This window comes from Empidonax traillii, unplaced genomic scaffold (genome assembly GCF_003031625.1).
Source record: "Empidonax traillii isolate 1590-97213 ecotype Southwest subspecies unplaced genomic scaffold, ASM303162v1 scaffold155:size2260171, whole genome shotgun sequence".
Taxonomy (NCBI): Eukaryota; Metazoa; Chordata; class Aves; order Passeriformes; family Tyrannidae; genus Empidonax; species Empidonax traillii.
Window position 1 is genome coordinate 2017051 of NW_020955348.1, and position 18471 is coordinate 2035521.

Consider the following 18471-nt stretch of genomic DNA (forward strand, 5'->3'; position numbering starts at 1 on the left):
TGTAGAAGGAATTTTTTTAATTTTATGTTACTGATTCCTTACCATTTTCAGATGGTGGCCTATTTAAGAAATAAGTACTTTTAGATGAATGTGTTACGTGAAAAGACTGAAGAAAAATCTTTCACTTACCTGCCTATAGTCTTCAGACACCAAAATAAATCCATTGTTGTCTATTAGGTAACAGTTGATTGTCTGAAAAATGATAAAATATAATTTTAATTTTTTATTTTAGGATACAGTAACAAGTTAATCACATACTTTTAAGTGAATTGTAAATGGGTGAAACCTTCAGGTTGTTATAATGGTTTGCATAAATTCTAAGTGAGTGTAGTCCTGACTTATGGGATGTTATCCGATTTAATTTTTACGCATTTGCTCCACACAAAACAAAACAAAGATGTGTACAAAATGGGAGGATATATGATAATTACAAACAAGCATAAGAAAAACATGGTCAGTGTTTTTGTAAGCCATTCTTAAAAGTTTTCCTTATAACTAAGTTTGAAAAGGCTCAGAACTTTGGTCTTCCTGATGGCTTCTCCTGTGTTTGGAGAAAAACATCAACACAGTGTCATTACCCTAACGATGTATTAATGAAAACACAGTGTCAGCCTGCAGAACCAACAGGGGACCAGGTAATATTTTTTAATTTGTTCATTGGGGGATGGGACCAGAAACTTCTGTAAAAGAGGCCCCACAGGTCTCTTAAAGCTTTTCAAATTGTGTTTTTAATTGGGAACTGGATTTAGAAGTAGGACTGTTAGCCTTTCGTAGGTCAGACATATAAACTGTATAAAACAAGGTAAACCCAAATCAGTGCTTCCCTGCATACACACATGCACTGTTTTAACCTCAAGTGAATTACTTGCTACAGGCAAGCTTTTAATTACTGTGCTTCAGAGTTTAAACATAAAGTTCAACTCAAACACTGATATAACTCAGTTTCTCTTCAGGATTGCCAAATACCCACCTCAGTGTTAAACATTTGTTGTATTTCTGTTGTTGATCTAAATCAGCAAACATTTTTATCATTGCTTATTGAATTTTCTGTGACATTTGTGTAAAAAGAAAAAAAAAATAAGTAGAATGGCTTTCAAAATAGGAATTCTCGTAGCTTTATTTTTAATTCAAAATCTTTCCTGCTGCAAATGGGCTGTACAGAGATATGAGAAAATATACTTTCTGCTATGCACATCCAGCGAAATCTCTCTGCTGTTTTAGGGAGAAAAGCAGCTCCATGCAGTAGTAGCTGTGGAAGATGCAAAAATGCAGCCTGACACTGCAAGAAATGCTTAGATGTATTTGATTCTCATTCTGGCCATATATTAGTACTGTTCTGTGAGGCAAAGAAGAGGAGAGATTTGCAAAAACTCTGGCTTGAGGTAGAGTTTTTATAAAAGCAAGAAGACCAATATCAGGGGAAGTTCAGAATGAACATTATTCCCTAATGCAAATTCAGGATATTCATTCTAATAGGGGAACCTAAGCTACAGGCACCCCCAGTGACAGAAAACCTGTCAAAAAGGAAGTTGAAACAACCCATTTCCAACCTTTGATCTGCTGGAAAGCCCCAAGTTGGCAAATGCAATGTGAAAAGCTGCTGATGCTGGCAAAGAACCCAGTAGAGCTAATGCATTCAGAAGAGGCAGCTCCTTAACCTCAATGGTGTGTGAAGGGTGGAATTTCATAAGCAGGCGGTAACACCAGAACTGCTGTCCCCAAAGTCCATCATAAACCTCCCACCAACTTTATTAGGAGAGGAGCTAAGTCAACAGAGAACTCTTTTGAGGATACATATCTGCAGTCCTCATGCATGAAAGATTAATCTGAAGATAGTGCTTTCGAAACAATATTTCTCCATAGAAAATAAATTAAAATAGTTATGCTGGACAAGAAAGAGTGTGGGCTTAATTTCATCGTTTGTGAGTTACATGCTGTTGGGAAAATGCTGGCTCGATTCAAAAATTAGTGGCCATGTCTCAAATCTCTAAGACAGAGTCATTCACTAGCATTGTTCAGAAATTTAAAAAATACTATTTTTTTAGCATTATTATTGGAAAAGGGCATAATGAAATAAATGGAATATGCATCTTTTTGGTGGAATGTGAAGATAAAAGGGCTTCTATTTCAATCCATTTTAGAAACATTAACAAGAGGAAAAAAATACTCATTCAGGACCATCCATTCATCACTTGCCAGCAAGATAAATAATTTTCAGTATTCAACGTTGTGTTAAAGAAACAGTTTGTAACAACTTCAGCGCTGACAAAGGGTAGCAGGGTGCACTTACTCATCCAACACATTAGCAAATCTCAAACAAAATATTTCTGATACAAGATTAATGCATTAAATAATAGCTTTTGGATTGACTAGAGCTGTATTCAGGAGGTTTAATTCACAATATTTCACAGGTACTGGAAGTGAACTATGCTCAGGTTTGCCCAAAGGTTCAAGTTCAGTGAACTTCAGATTTCAAGGGGAATGTTCCATAGGTGGAGAGTCCCTGAGCTTGTAAAACCGTAGGCATAAAGTCCAGAATAAACACAGCAAGAATGTTGACTGAGGTCTGAGAACACATTTGAATTACAGTAACTTTGATCAAGTTCAAGTCCTCTATGTATTTTTCACAGCTCCAATATACAATAACAGTAATGGAATGTAATATGGGTTAAGAAACCAAAAATGAAAAAGAAAGAAAACAGTACATTTAAATAAAATGTGAGGCATCAGGAAACCAAGAAGAAATGAGAAAATTCAAAGCTTTCAAAAAATTAAATATTTCAAATTACTACGATATATTTTAGAATCAAAAGTATCACACACATTGATAATCTCCTTTTTTTCTATTTATAGTAATTAATAGTTATTGATTATTGTGCCATTCAATTTGCATTAATGACTTAATATTTACTTTAAAATGCTTTAATTTATACCATATCTGTTCACAGATATTTTCTTGTCATTGAGAGAAGCTGTGAAAGTTAACACACTCAACAGAGGAGCTGTGATTTGATTGAGTCCTATCAACAGTATGTTTTGTCATTAAGAAAAAGTTTGGAATCTCTAAATCACCAAGGTTCTCAGAATTACTAAATTTCTACATGTGCTCACATGGCTCCTGGTGGTGTCAAGCTGAAAAGACTTTAAACTGCTTATGGTTTTTTAAAGTTAATAATAAAGTAGTAAACAAATGCCTTTGCACTGCTTCAAATTATTTGCCAAACTAGATTCAAAAGCAGAATTTACTGCAACGTTTTAGGTACTGATGTCAACCTTGTAATTAAGTGGATGTCTATAAGCAGTCATCATAAAAGTCTCAGTATCTAAATAATGTAATACATTAAAGGTGATTACAAAATACACCAAGAGATCATTATGTACACAAGATGTTCAAATTAATTCATCAACTTTATGTTCTAGTGCAGTAGAGGTATACATGGAAAACAAAACTGTTAAATACTTACTTCATCATCACAACTTATAGCACATCGGCCATCGAGAGATGCACACTAGAGATGATATCAAAAATCAATAAAATATTTCATTTCTCATTCAAAGATTACAAAATAGACATTTTAACAATTCATATGGGCAGAATTATAAAAGAGTTGCTACTAATTACACTTTTATCTAAAATGGTTCTAAAAATGACTAGGAAAATGTTAAACCTGTTCACCAAACCTGTTCTGTTCCTGCCTGCAGAGAAAAGGTGCAGTAACAGGTAACAATTTCAGCTGCTTTAACCACCACAATCTCCTCCACGTGCTGGAAGCTTGGAGACCATCCTCAGAGGGAGGGTGCTCCAGCAGGGGTAGGATAGAGCTGCATTTTAGGGTTTTTTTCTGGAACAGTGAAGTTCCAATCTATTCTCAAAATAGGGGTGGCATCTCCTAATCTTTAGAAAGTACCTGATTATCCCCTTCAATGAGTACAAATTCTATCCCCTGAATGTGTTAAGTGAAGTTCATTGAAGATTATGATTCAGTAATCTAGTTTAGTTAATTAATATGATACTTCAGTTACTGAATGTTACAACAGAAAACCTAAATAAGTGAGAAGGGATAATTCTGCTACTACTGGAAGCAAATAAATATCAAGGTTTTGTTTATTGTTTATACTTTTCTAAGGCAGAAAAACAACATGCCAACAAATGTATTGCTTCCATAAACATGGGATCAAGCAAATATTATTCACCATTGAATTCTCCTTTGTACTGATGAACCGGATGTAAATCGGAACAAATCTTCAAATACATTGTTTCTTTGCAATAGTTTGCTTGTGACAAAATATTGCAGATCACCCACACAGTTCAAACTCTGTTGTGTATTTAATGACAAAGAAAAATTTAAAATATACCTGTCTGCTGGCAGTCCAAAATTTCCTCTGGAAAAATTCAAGTTTCATCTGGATACCTACAGCTAGGAAAGACATAAATTAAAAAAAAAAATTAATAAATAAACCAACCATGCTTAATTCCTTCAAAATGATTATTTGAAATTACTCAGAAAGAAAAAGTCTTACAATGAAAAGAGAAAGTAAGCCCTGAAATAAAAAACCACAGCTAATTAAATTGAAGGGACCACACAGTCATATTTTAAGCCCTTTACAGCTTGGCTAAATAGGAAGATGCTGTTAGAGATTTAGAGATTCGTCACATTGTATAAAAAACTCGTTCAAAATGCATAAGTCTCCATAATTAACACAAAAGAATCATAAGCTGAACATCCTTATGGTCATACCAATCTCATTTATATTTTACTGGTACCAATATATACATCAACTGTAGGGAACTCATACTATCTATTTTTTGATGGAATACGTGAAGATTTGCTGAAACAACATGAAAATTTGCTCAACATTTCAAGTGATGATTTGTTCTGAGGTCATTTAATCCATGACTTATCAGTGGAACAAAAGAAGTATTAAAATTTTGTTTGAAAAAAACCTTAAGATTATTATGTGCAGTTCTGTCAAAGGAAAGTATCTGATCCATGTAACTGGGTTTCAAATTTTAAAGAAAAAGGCTATTAATGATAATAAATTGTAATTATAAAAAAGAGTTATTAAAGATACTACTGGTGTAAGTTATATATTTCTCATAATTTCAGGTGGGATTGTTTTCCCAAATACCAGTGAACGTTTCTTCCAGCCCAATCTGACCTTCCTATTGAAGAATGATACAATGCACTGTGGTTTGCATAAGCTCCAAAGGTAGTTGATTCTTCTGGTCTCACCTGCCTAAACTGAGATTTCAAAAAAGCTTCAGTTGTAAAGCCTTAAAAGTCAGAAACCTAACTCCTAGTAAATTCATTTATAAAATGTTTTGTTTAAAAACAAAGCCTCAAACAAAAGGAAAAAATAGTTGTTTTGGAAAATTGAATAAAATTTCATTTATTCATTCTTCCTCTAGGGTCCACAGAAGGAATCATTTAAAAACATATTTACATTCAGATTACTGGCACTTGCTTTTGCAAATGCACACACGCTGATGTCATGCTTATATTCTATTTTGTGTAAGCAGGTATGTGAAATGAAATCTGTAATGAACTGATACAATAGAATATGAAATTACATCAACAATTTTCTTATTCTAGCAGGTTATAAATATTTTTTTGCTATCTGTAACTCAGGGATGTTTTTTGCTTAAGAACATAAGTAGAGAAATCCAGTTCTTTTGAATAAACACCAGAGGAGACTCTCTCCAGCTACATTTTATTATCTAGGCATTAATTTCACAGTCCATGAGAAGATACTGTCTGACAGCCATGCAGCATGTGTTTTCTTCATCTATTGTTTGCCTTTACGTTCACTCCCAGCACTCAGGTGATCTGCACATCCCTTTTTGTGAAATGAAGGCAAAACACACACACTTTCCTCAAGGAAACCATTTCACTTCTGGGTGTGATGTCAGCCTGGGAAATGTCAATCTCAGATGCTGTTAACAGGAGAGATGCGTGGGTTATACTTAGATATTGCCCATTTACGGTCCCGATAAGGTTGACCCTTTGCAGTTCTCACCTCCCAGAGCAGAGAAACCATTCACAAAATTGAGAAAATTTCAATTTCTAAATTATCAAGTTGATTATCCTGATGATGTAAAAGAACAGAGTTTCTTGCACAATTCCACACAAGAACTTCCCTGTTACGGAATGAGAAGCTTCTAAATAATCTATATCCTGTCTAGTATATAAAAAATGAAAATTACTAATTCTTCCTAAAATTCAGCCAAAAGTTATCTGAATGCTTCTACTTTCAAAAGAGTTAAGTGTTAGTGTATGGGAAAATAATTTTCTTTTCAAGCCCTGATGTGATTCTAAAGCATTTTTGCAGGTTGTTCCCTCCTGAGTTTTTCAAGAACATTGGAACTAGAAGATGACTTCTTTTGGTTTGGTCATTTAATGCTATATGAGCTATTCAAATATACTTCAAAAGGTTTTAGAGCCAATATATTCTTCTGAGCAATCCCTAGTCCTTCAACACTCAAGAACTTTAATATAAAATACCTGTGCTCCAAGCCACTCTATATTTAAAATCTATGTTTTATAAACTGGCTACATGTGGGGGAAAGGGAAACAGGAAAACTTCAAAATTATATGTCCCATGTCACTAATCCCTAGTTTAGCCTCCTGGGTATAACAGCTACCACAGAGGTTAGATTAAAAAACTGCAATTGCACTGAAATTTGTCTAAAAACTGTTCAGCAAAGTACTCAGACAACACCCACATTTTTTAATTAAAAAAACACAAACTACAAGCAACAAAAAGAATTGATTTTTGTGTGGAACATACATTTTAAAGCATAAAGTATTCTTCAACATTTGCAGGCTTGGTTCAACCAAAATGGCCAAAGGACAGAAAATTATTTTTTTCAGCCAGGAAAAAGTAGCAAAAGTAAGGAGAAAAAGTTTTGTCTTCACTGCTGTCTTTCCTCTGTAATGTCACAGGGCTGGAGCTGGAGACAGGCAGGAGAACAATCCATGGGAGGGGTATTTGGAGAACTCTTTCTCCATGTAACATAAAAGCCAACATTTCAAACAAATATTGCAAATCCAAGTTTTTGTCTCAGTAACATCGGCAAATTTTCTTAGGTGATTCCTTTAAATACCTTCAGTGCTGCCTATGGAAAACAGTTATTAAATCCCTAAAACTTCTTCCCTTAGTTTAATAAATTAGCTGCTATTCTGCAGTGCAGACCCTGTGAAATAACAGATGGTTGAGAATGACAAAGTTATATTCTTGGCTGAGTGATAATTATTGTTAAATAAGTAATTTCCCTATGCATCAATTCCACGGCAGAAGGTAATATTTCACTCCTTTAGTGGATTGCTTTTGGGATAGAAGTACTGGGAAGTGTTCAACTGCTACAGGGCTCAGGGCTGCTTAGTATCAGGTAAACATGAAGGAAAACAAATAACCAGAACAGATCAGGATTTCTTGAGTTCATTTCAAGATCTCCATGGTTAAGCAAACAGACAGAAAGATTAGGAAAGCCTTCCTCAACAAATTACTTCTGTGCACAGAATTACAAGACTTCTTAGGCTCTAAGCAAAAAGAATAATTTCCTACTTAAAATAAGAGAGGAAAATGGATTAGACTGATTTATTTCAGGCAAGAGAGGAGCTGAATCTCCCTATAAACCTGACAAAGAGATTCCGAATACATAATTATAGGAAAAAGTAATAAAAGCTAAAGGGATTTCCATTCTGTGAAATATCTATAGACTATTATACTATATAAAAGCACTAGATCAGCAAGGTTACAAAAATATTTTAAGGTCTCCATGTCTTTTCCCACAGAATATGGTATAGACTAAGATTCTTTCTCATACATAAAAGATGCCTAACATTTTGAGAACATTTTGGCCTCCTATTTCTGATGGAATTATCTTAAATGAGGTTTAACTTGGCTTCAAAATAAGAAATCTAGGATAAAGAATTGTATCAGGATTATTTTTCAATCTGTATAGCTTTTGTATATTAAGCTTAGACTCCTTAAGGTGCTCTTTTTTCTGCCTAATAATATTAACTCTTATTATTATCTTTTAAAATATCTAATAACTAAATCTGAAATATTCCAGAACACATTTGAATATTTTTAAAAAGTTGATTGCACTTCTTCTGTTTAAATCTGTTTCAGTTCAAAATCTCTGTCTGCAGTGTTCAGCTCAGGAAAAGAATGAGACACTGAATACTGCACCCCAATGCACAATACTGAGAAAAAAACACCACAGCTGTTGAGAAGAACAGCTAGTACAGATTAATGGAAGACTCCCACCATCAAAGATGATAAAAATCCCCTATAAAACATAGGTGTTATGTAGCATAATTAAAAAGAAAATCCCGAGAAGTCTTGGCTAACAAGTTAGAGGTATTCCAAGAGGAACTCCCCTACAATAATACAGTTATGTCATAAGTAATATATTTATGCTCCAGTATCATGCAGCATAGCTGCATTCTCAGAGACAGTCACTCTTAAATCACATGCAGGATATATAAAAATACCAACAAGCACTTGTCAATTGTGCACTTCCCAGACTGCCTCTAATCCCAGGTTCGCTCCACTTGCACATTAAAATGCAGTTTCCCCTTTCCAAACTTCACACTTCATTCAGTCTCCTCCTCAGTGATCTTTCCCCTTCTACCCGTTCCTTCCTCCTCCCCCCAACTCAATTTTTCAGTTCCTCTCTTCAAACAGAAGATCCTCAGAATTGTATATAATGGTGAAAAAAAAAATATTAGTTTTCTTATCTGGAAAGTCTGACCCTGATTCAAACACACAACAACAACAACTTCAGTCGAACAATCTGGCTGTTTCCTAATATACTGAAAACATGAGCGTACAATTGAAAGCATTGGGCAGTCTCACTGCTGGGTGGTGACACCAGTCATTTCCAGAACTGTTATAGGCAACTGTTACATCAGCAAAACTGATAAAAAATGGGCCTAATTATTGAGCAGTTATGTACTTTCTTCTGTGTTTCTAATGATAAAGCCCAATTCCTACCCCAGCAAAAATAAGGTAAACACTATGCATTTGGATAAAATACCACTATTTTTCAGAAACTGTCCTCTGCAATGTGTTGGTTTTTTGGGTTGGCTTCCATTATATTTTATATTTTATGATTTAACTCAGTGACAATTTCTAATGTTCTTACAACTTGCACCTTCTCTCATGGAACTCTTTTGCCTAACCCTGCAATGTGTCTATTGAGTATTCAGGTACCCTTAAACTATTTTAATATTTTAGGGTTTTTTTTTTTCCCTTTGGATTTATTCCTTTGAAATCCATGTAAATGTGCACTTACCTTTTCCACCTGAATTTGCATTACAGTGCCTCATTAACATTTACAGATTGTTGAAAAAAAAAAAAAAGAGTCTTTTATTAACCTAGACATAATGTAAAATAAAAAAATCTCACAAGGCAAACTATCAAGTAGTTTTGATTCTATAAAATAAGCAGGAAAAAATCTTGCATTATTACCAGTATCTTATTTTCTTGACATCAAAAGAGTGGACATACACAGACAATTTTAAGCTCTATGTAATTATCAGTTTGTTATGGGGACAGTTTGCACATGTCATAACACAAAGAATCCTTCCTTCATAAGAGCTATTGTGCTGCAGTAGGTAAAGGAGTGAAATCTTCTTAAATGGGCAATAAAAAGCTGAAGTTCTGCCTCTGTACTTGTGGACTTCAAACCTGCTCTTTCCTTCCAGAAGGTTTTTTAGAATTAGTGGTGGAGGCAGTTGTCTGGATGGAAACTCCCAAGATACAGGGAAGGCAATGGCAACTGGAATTTCCTGGAGGCCAAGCTCAAGAAGAAAGGGAGGAGATATTGGGAACTTGATGTGAGGCCAAGCTGAAAGGGGAGCAGGATGATGATTGCTGGGAGGCCGAAGTTCATCCAAACTCAAACCACCAGGGAAAACCGAAGGGCTTGGTTTGCAGCCAACCTCTGACAAACTGAACTGTGGAGGGCAGTCTGTGAACATCATCATAAACCAGACTCCCTGTGACTCCCTGACACATATCTTCCTTCTGGAGGACTAATGAAGTAGCAGCAGGAGCAGGAGGAAACACAAAAAGGATATAAATTGAGTGAAAACATAAAAAACCCCCCAACACTCTGGACTGAAAGTCCATTGCTTTTTCAGGAGGCTTCACTGAGGAACTTGGAGGGAAACAGGTTACCTGTAAATTATCATTCAGACAGTTATACTGTATTTCAGACTTCATAAGATAGTAGTTGATGTGCTGCCAACAGCGTTACAAAGGGCTCCCACAGAAATCTACTCATTTACCCCATGTTAAACTTTGTGTACCAAGAGCACAGCTCAGGGGAGGTACTTGAGAATCCATCTATCACTTAAAAAAGGGAAAACTGACAAAACCAGGAATAAACAAACAAAACTATAAACAAATAAACAAACAACACACAAAACCCCCTACAACTGAAAAGGTCTCCTCAGCCTGGAGGAAGGTAACCACCACACATGCAAAACCACACTGAGTGCACTTTGCTGGAAAGATATGTACCTTGTTCCTGAGATATACAAGGAGTACATTGATAGGATAAAGTAGGGGCTTAGATTGCCAAACCTGAAAAGGGTGAGGTAGGGCACAGTTAAGCCCTGTCTGGTGTCTGGAGTATCCTCTCTGTGACTTTTAGAAAATATCTGAAACCTACTGACACCTGGTTCATTCCATTACCAAAAAAAAAAAAAAAAAAAAAAAAAAAAAAAAAAAAAAAAAAAAAAAAAAAAAAAAAAAAAAAAAAAAAAAAAAAAAAAAAAAAAAAAAAAAAAAAAAAAAAGGATGAAAGTTGGGTAGTAAGAATCATTACAAAAGAAACTGTGCTGGTGGCAGAGCTTTTATGAATTCCTTTGAGCCTTTAACTTTCTTCCAGAATCTGTTTGCATGGCCAATACTCAGATAAATATTTCTGAATTCTGATGGTATAGGAAGCACGTAAAGACTGAAAGCAAGGAAGTGAAGACCACAGTAATGCTAAAATAATGAAGCAACGAGGGTGTTTTTATAAATCCCTAACCATTTTTTAGTTTTATAGTGTTTCCCTGCTATTCAAGTACATCCCATGACTGAAACGAAAAGTAGGAACAGTATATATTTGTAAGCACATTTATAAATCTTAAGGGACAATCCATGGCTTGTCAGGTTCTCAAATAAAGCTTTACTTCTCACAACTGAAGTCCTAATATAGAGTAGCATAGCCAGTTTACATTTCCATCTCAGCCAAAAGGCTGTGGTTTCAAGTTTGCAATTAAGGAACCCTAAGAAGCTCAAAGTTCAGACAAACATTCAGAAATTAGGATACTTATCTGAACTCTTAGAGACTGTGACCAGATTCTCTTAGGAGATGTTATCCTTTCTGCTTCCACTTGTAGCTATAATTCAACACATTGAAACCTTGATCATATTTCCTCTTCAGACCTCATTCTGGCGACTACCTAAGCATGTTGACAAAAAAAATCTGTTTCTACATATCTCAGCATTCTGAGAAAGGGTGATTTCAGAAATGGGCAAAGCTTCTATTGCTATTTCCAAAGAGGTTTACCCCTCCCAAATTCAATCCTATCATAGCAGAATGGGTACAAGTTGTCCTACTGCCAGACAGAATACTTTGGATGAGACAATAAAGATGAATATTATGTCATCCACTGCAAGATGGGCTTGGGAAGGAGTTCTCTGTCCATTTGTCCCCTCTCAGTTCAATGCCCTCCCACTATAGATCAAGGGACCAAGACATGTAGATTGTGCTGCTTCCAATCTTGGCTCAGAGAGGGGACTTAGAGAATTCAACTCTTCCTGCAGAACACACTGAGTATCAACTGTTTGCCCTGTCCTGTTGTCATTGTGGGTACTTGTAGGTATACAAGGTCTACGAATATATGAAATCTCATTAGTCAAACCAGATTTAGGACAGTGAATGAGAAAACATCAACATTCTATTGTATCACATAATTTGGAAATAAGTATTGGACCTCTCATTTACCAAGTTATAATAAAAACAGTGACATTCTTTACAAACTGTTTGCTATACTGTGATTAGAATATTACTTTGAATTACTAAAAATACAAGTAATGTTATTTGAAGTCAAATAATACATCAGAAATATCTCATCATGAATACAAGTCTCCAGCCTTTCAACACCATATCTTTTAGATGTTTTACAAGTCAAATATTTACTGTAAAGTTCCCGAATAGTTCTCTTATTTTTCTAAGATCACTACTTTATTTAACCATCTTTTTGCTGTTAAACCACATGGTGGTAATTTGTAGTTTTAGAAAAGTACAAAAAAATGTATGTGCCCAAAAGACTCAGAGCACACATTTTTTATGTGTCTGAAATAGTTTTGAGTAGTATCATAGTATTCTGCAGTTGCAAGTACAAAGAAAACAGCACTGGTGGATTTGCAACCCTCCTGATTCATTCATGTTTGCGTCTTTTACTGAACAATTGTAAAAAACTGTTATAGTAAAAGAGACAGATGTTAAACTTTTTCATGAACAGTATTAATTGCAAAAGAAGCCTTTTCTAAAAAAATTTTGGATCAAAAATTCCTTTTTATTGAATATCTGTGTAAAAAAACACAGCTGCCTATTTGCTCAACAAAAGTAGGAGCTGGCATTTGGGCTATAAAATAGCATTCCTGGAACATCCTGAACTAGAGGTTTAAACCATGTCTGCAATGGAAAGCAATCTTAGATTAATAACACTGAAAGATTCTCCAGCATACTGAAATATAACCTTTCTTCTTTTTCACATTCTCCTACTTTGCATGTGTTAAATAAAAAGAAATACCACCATTCAAGATGTGTTCAGTATATTCCAGACAAACATCTCACTTTGAAAGTCAGTCTCTAAAACTATGGGTTAAATTGCCCATAATCTGAACATTTCACATTTATTTTATTTCATGAGAGTAATTTACTGCCACCATTTTGAAACCATCAAGATATGCTAACTATACCTCTCAGGAATAAACTGTATTGAGGAAAATAACATGTCTTTTGCTTTATCTAACATGTAGAAGTTCAAGTATGTGAACTGGAAAACAGTTAATGTGCATCCAAGAGGTCAGACATTCACGGACAGAATGACAATTTTCTATTTTACTTGTCTACTTACCATATTTCAGAAATAATCTTCACTATTGCTACATAAGCCCACACACTAACCAGCAGAAATGGTTCCTTAGGTCTGATCTGGTGACTATCCATGAATTAAGAAGTGTCTTCATAGTGCTAAAAATTAGCCAAGAGCTTATTTGTTTCATTACACAAAGATGAAATGACTTTCTTAAAGCCACAAAATACAACCCCTAATCTATTCATAAACTTATGGCCAAATACATAATTAATAAATATTTTAATTGATACTCCAAGAAAAGAAAGAAGAAATAAGGCTTTTAAAAAATGCCGAGACTGATAAAACGAAAAGGCACTGACAGATTTTTTATTTTTTGCGATAAAATGTCATCATTGCCAGAGATCTGTGTGCCAAGTTATGACTATAAATGAACTTCTCTGGGTGAGTCATTAACTTCTAGAAAGAGTGTAAGTGCTAACGTGACTTTCAAAATAGAGTTACAAATGGACCCTACTCCCTTCACATAAACTGTTATCCAGATGCTTCAACCAGTAGTATCTTACAATTTATATACGAATGATTAGTAGGATTTAGCTGTCAATACAGCCTTAAGGCATATTTTAGAATTGTAAATCAGTAATTTTTGAGAGAAATCATGGATACCAGATGTAATCCCCTTTAATCTAACAGCCTTGAAATAAATCAGGAGCGTTTCTGAGAGGTAATTGTCTGGTATTACATTAAACTAAGGATTTATCATACCAAATAGCTTCTATTCCTACTAAGTTTCCTAATAGGTGCAAATTCAGCTGGGGCTTCTGCCTGGAAGGTGTTGAGCACTGCTAGTGCTCACTGAAGTCTGTGAGAGTTCAGGGATGTCCAGTGTGTGATAAGAACACTTAGCACCTTCCAGAATGGAGCTCTGGAGGCAAAAAAAGGCCTTAAATCTCCACTCAAGGAAAAGACTTTTGGCAGGAGTTTTCAGAAATTATGTTATTCTATAAAGGAAAACCTCTTATTGATTTACAAGTAAAGTTAACCTTCCAAAGGCCAGGTTTTTATAGCTGTTAAGGCATATACCAAAGATAGGCTGATACTGATTGGTTTTCCAGAAACACTTCACACTGGATTTCTGACGTCTCTATCATATTCCTAGGCACCAAAATAACTTTGAAATGCCACTTTCCAAAATGTAGACATTTCTAAATGACAAAGATTCTCTTGGAAATGCTGCTGTAAGACATTTATAAAGCATATTTAACTTTCTAATAGGTCAATTCAATCAGTTATCTTTTTTTCTGCTGTTTTACAAGCACTCTTTTTCAGAATTAATAAATCTTCTTGGCATGTCTATAAGGTAAGCCAAGATTATCTTCTCCATTCTCTTACAGTACAGAGTTGATATCCCTACCCTAAGGGAAAAGCCCTCCTCCCTTTCAATAAAGAAAAAAAAAAAAACAAAACCAAAAACAAACAAAACAAAAAACCCACACACACTGGAGACGCAGCAAACTATAACCAAGTCCAATAAAGTGTATTTGAACGGATTTATTTTAAATTCTGATCTTGATTTTTGTATTAAAATTGGGGCACTTGACCATAGAAGGAAAAAGAGAAGGGTCCCCCACAAATTTCCCTGCTTTATTCTCCATTTCACATGCAGTTAGAAAGAAACTATAAGGATGGAAGACTATGACTCTTGCATGTGTAGAGATACTTTTCTACTGCGTTGACTTCATAACTAAGACTCTTTTTCACTTAGTTCAATCAGATTAGACTGTAGTACTGATTATGCTCATATCCACAAATCAGCCTTTTAACTGAGTTTCCATGGAAACACTATATTGTCCCTGTTTTCTTTTTAGACAATGCTATGCTTGTTTAACAAGTTTGCCGAGGACAACATGTTTTGTTTAAGTTACATTAACTGGAGGCAATACTTCCTAATTACATTACCAGAAGAAAAATTTCCAGCAGTACTTTTACCATGGGAAACCCTCTATTGTTCAGCCCATCTTAATCTCTAGGAATCAGAGGAAATCTCAGCGTTGCCGCTGCTTAAAACGTGTTAACTGGTCTTACACATATATATTATATTGGTCTTACACATATAATCCTTTTTAAAATGACAAGCTTGCTCTTGTTTTACAATATTCATATGTAAGCAAATGATTCCATGGAATGTAGATTTCTGTGAAGCTTCCATCAGAGAACATCTACCTATGAAGACAGGGTGGTCTAGTGGCTGAAGCACTGAAGGCGTAGGGCTATTCCTGGCTTTGCTGTTTACCTGTTGTGCAACCCTGAGCAAATCACCTTTAGGATTCTGTGCTCCAGTTCCCCAGCTGCAAAACGGGAGGAAGGATAATTCACATCCTATCAAAAGTGATTTGAATTCTAGGAATGAAAGCAATTATAGCTAAATATTCTTACAGCCAATGTTATAGGTTAGGGTGCAATCTGAAAACAGTTATCCCAGTTTGGGTGAGAAAAATATAGCAAGATTTGACCTTTAAAACTGTAAGACGGAATGGGAAGCCATTTATCCAGAAGTTAAGGTCACTCTTCCAGAAACACTGGATCGACTGCTTTATAAAAGGTTAGAAAATGTATGTATGACCAGCTGATGGCACCTGGTAGAGTAGATAATGTTTAGTTTCCAAGGAAAAGCCTGCACTACAATTGCATGAAATACAAATGTTCACTTAAGTGCCTGTGTTTGAACAGAACATCTCCAAATCATCACGAACTACAAATTAAACTGTTCTATTCTTTCATCTTTCTGATGGGTTTATAGAAAAGAAGCTTGTAGCAATAATTAATGAAAACTCATTTAAGATCTTAATGACACCTAAAAAAACTCAAGGTGTGGAAACTATTATTTCACTCAACCAGGCACATGATGCATAACTTTAACTTCTAAATGCAGTCAGCCTACTCCTCCCAATGAGCACTTGAAGAAACAGAGAAGTCAGTAGTACTGTTCTTTGAACTCATCTATTCTAACTCTGCTAAAACACAGAGACAGAGAGAAAATGGACACTGTCATTTTGAAAAGGGAAAAGTCTCAGCCGAAACATGAGCAACCAAGCTAACCTGGGCCACTATGTTCCAAAATAACATTCTGCAGAAGTAAAGGAAAGCAAGGAAAGATCAAAATACACCCTTTTTGTCCAAGAAAGCTATAGCTTTATGGACAGAGGAAGCACAAACAGGTTGGGAACTTTTGAGATCCACCATAAATTGAAGAGTATTAAAATAGAAATGCCCTTGGATAAAAAGGGATTGTACTACATGATAACGTGTTACCTGCGTGCTTCAGCATCACCCAGTGGTGATACAAAAGTCAGACATAAACATGGAAGAGAAAAAGATGAGATCAATATTTAAACGGGTTAATAATCTACTTTCATAGAGTACTTTTTCTTTATACTTGCCCAGGGGCATTTCAACTGTTGTTATAAATGTTATCCTCTCAGCTAATCCATAGGCTTGAATCAGAAAGTTTATCCTTCAGCATCTTAGGGGACAGTGAAACAGAAACCACAGTTAAAAGCTTAGAGATAACTTTAGTTAGTAGAAACAAAAACTAGGCATAGCTCAGTATTAGGACTGTCAGGACTTCGTAATTTATGCCAATCTTGCTGAAACGTTTTCCTTTTTACTTAGCAGACAGTCTGTCAGGCATTTGCTACAATCCTCCTAACAGATGTATTAAAATACAGTAAACAATTTTCCTTTTTAAAAATCAAGAGAAGGAAAATATTATACACTGCACATACTTTATAAATTCTAATCAATATTGAAAAAAATATTCTATTAATGAGAAGAGAAATCATACGGACCTTTGGGGATTCTAAGCATGAAAATAGGAAACCAAAACAGACATATGGAAGACCATCTAGTCAAAGCAGACAAGATAACACAGAACAGGTAAAAAAAGTGTTAGGATAGTGAAAACATGATGTTTCTAAATTATTTAAACCTTTAATGTCCTTTCTTTCCCATTAGGTTATCCCAGTCATGTTGCTTCATTACTGCTGATATAAGCTGCACACCTTACAGTGTTTTATTAAAGTTACTTTTTATATTTCATAGCTACGGTTTGGGGTTTTTTTCTTTTTTTTTTTTTTTTTTTTTCCCTGCCTCTTTTTTTTCTTTATTTAAATGCCTATTGTTTTACTCCTGCATACATTTCCTCCCAGGGTATCTGAAATCCTTAATCATGGTCTCAACATTTCTCTCCCACATTACACTTTTAGAATCAAGTTCCACGACTTTTAAGAGTTGTGCTTACGTCAGAAGGATCAAGAGGTTTAAATTTCAGTACCTATTAAATGAATTTAATTATCCAACTAGTTCCATTTGGATACACTGTAACTGTTCTTTGCTAATCTAGACCAGATTTTCCAGTATTGTAATTCTCATTAATAAAATGTCCACTGAAAGAGTATTTTCTTTTTTAAACAAAGAAGTCTTCTCTGTGGCCTATTTCATAAATTCTAAACAGAAGCATCATTATCCTTTATACTAGCTAAGTTTCCCAGGGATTTATCATGTCTGAAAACAACAGAACTAGCTCAGCTTGAGGGATGAGAAATCTATCTATATACCTGACATACCCTGTTACTTCATTTAAAACATTCTCAGGAGAAAAAGGTGTTTTAAAAACATCCTTGGTGTTTAAAACCTGCTGACAGATTAAAAATGGGGGGGGGGGCAGGGGGGAGAGAAGGATAACAGCATGCCATGTGATCTCTAGGATGTTATATTCAGAAGACTTTTGGTGCCTGCTGCTGCAGCTCTTAGAGCAGTAGGGATGACACAGAAATCCAGAGAGAACAAAGAGGCTAGAAAAGGAGCAAACTCTGTACTGCCCTGTGACATTTATCTGCTACTGAAATGAAGAACAGCAGCAGCAAGCACAGGTATCTGGCTCGTTGTTGTTCATTGCAGTCATACGGTACAAGTTTACAACATCCTTACTCCACCTGGGAAATGGTCCCACAAGCGACAAATCCTGACACTCCAGGTCCTGTTGATCCATCATACTCAGAGGTCTGCTAGTTACAACTGCCACATACCAGTGCTGAAGAGGATCACATGCTGGTAACAGGCACACTATAACGTAGTTGACAGATGGTCCATCATACTTTACCTGCAGGACAACTGAGCTTCTTTCAGGAGTTACAGGTTTCAACCTTTTCTCTTGTAGCAAAAGATCATCGAAGGGAAATACTCCATCAGAGCTCAAATCCAAAGCTACTGAGCACATTGGTCCTGATCCAATGGAATATTTAAATTTCTACTGATGTTTAAATCCATTAAAATTATGTATCCAGCATTTATCAGTTGCATA

The 18471-nt window shown here is 35.3% G+C and overlaps 1 protein-coding gene across 1 annotated transcript in view; it reads right to left on the minus strand.

Moving 5' to 3' along the window:
• Positions 1–18471, minus strand: part of CACNA2D3 (calcium voltage-gated channel auxiliary subunit alpha2delta 3) — a 247363-nt gene that overhangs the window by 37708 nt on the left and 191184 nt on the right. Inside the window, exons 25-27 of the mRNA XM_027884815.1 lie at positions 4357–4418; positions 3465–3509; positions 130–192 (exon numbers count right to left, since the gene is read on the minus strand). Of these exons, the coding sequence (XP_027740616.1) occupies positions 130–192; positions 3465–3509; positions 4357–4418 (170 nt within the window). The remainder of the gene's footprint in view (positions 1–129; positions 193–3464; positions 3510–4356; positions 4419–18471) is intronic.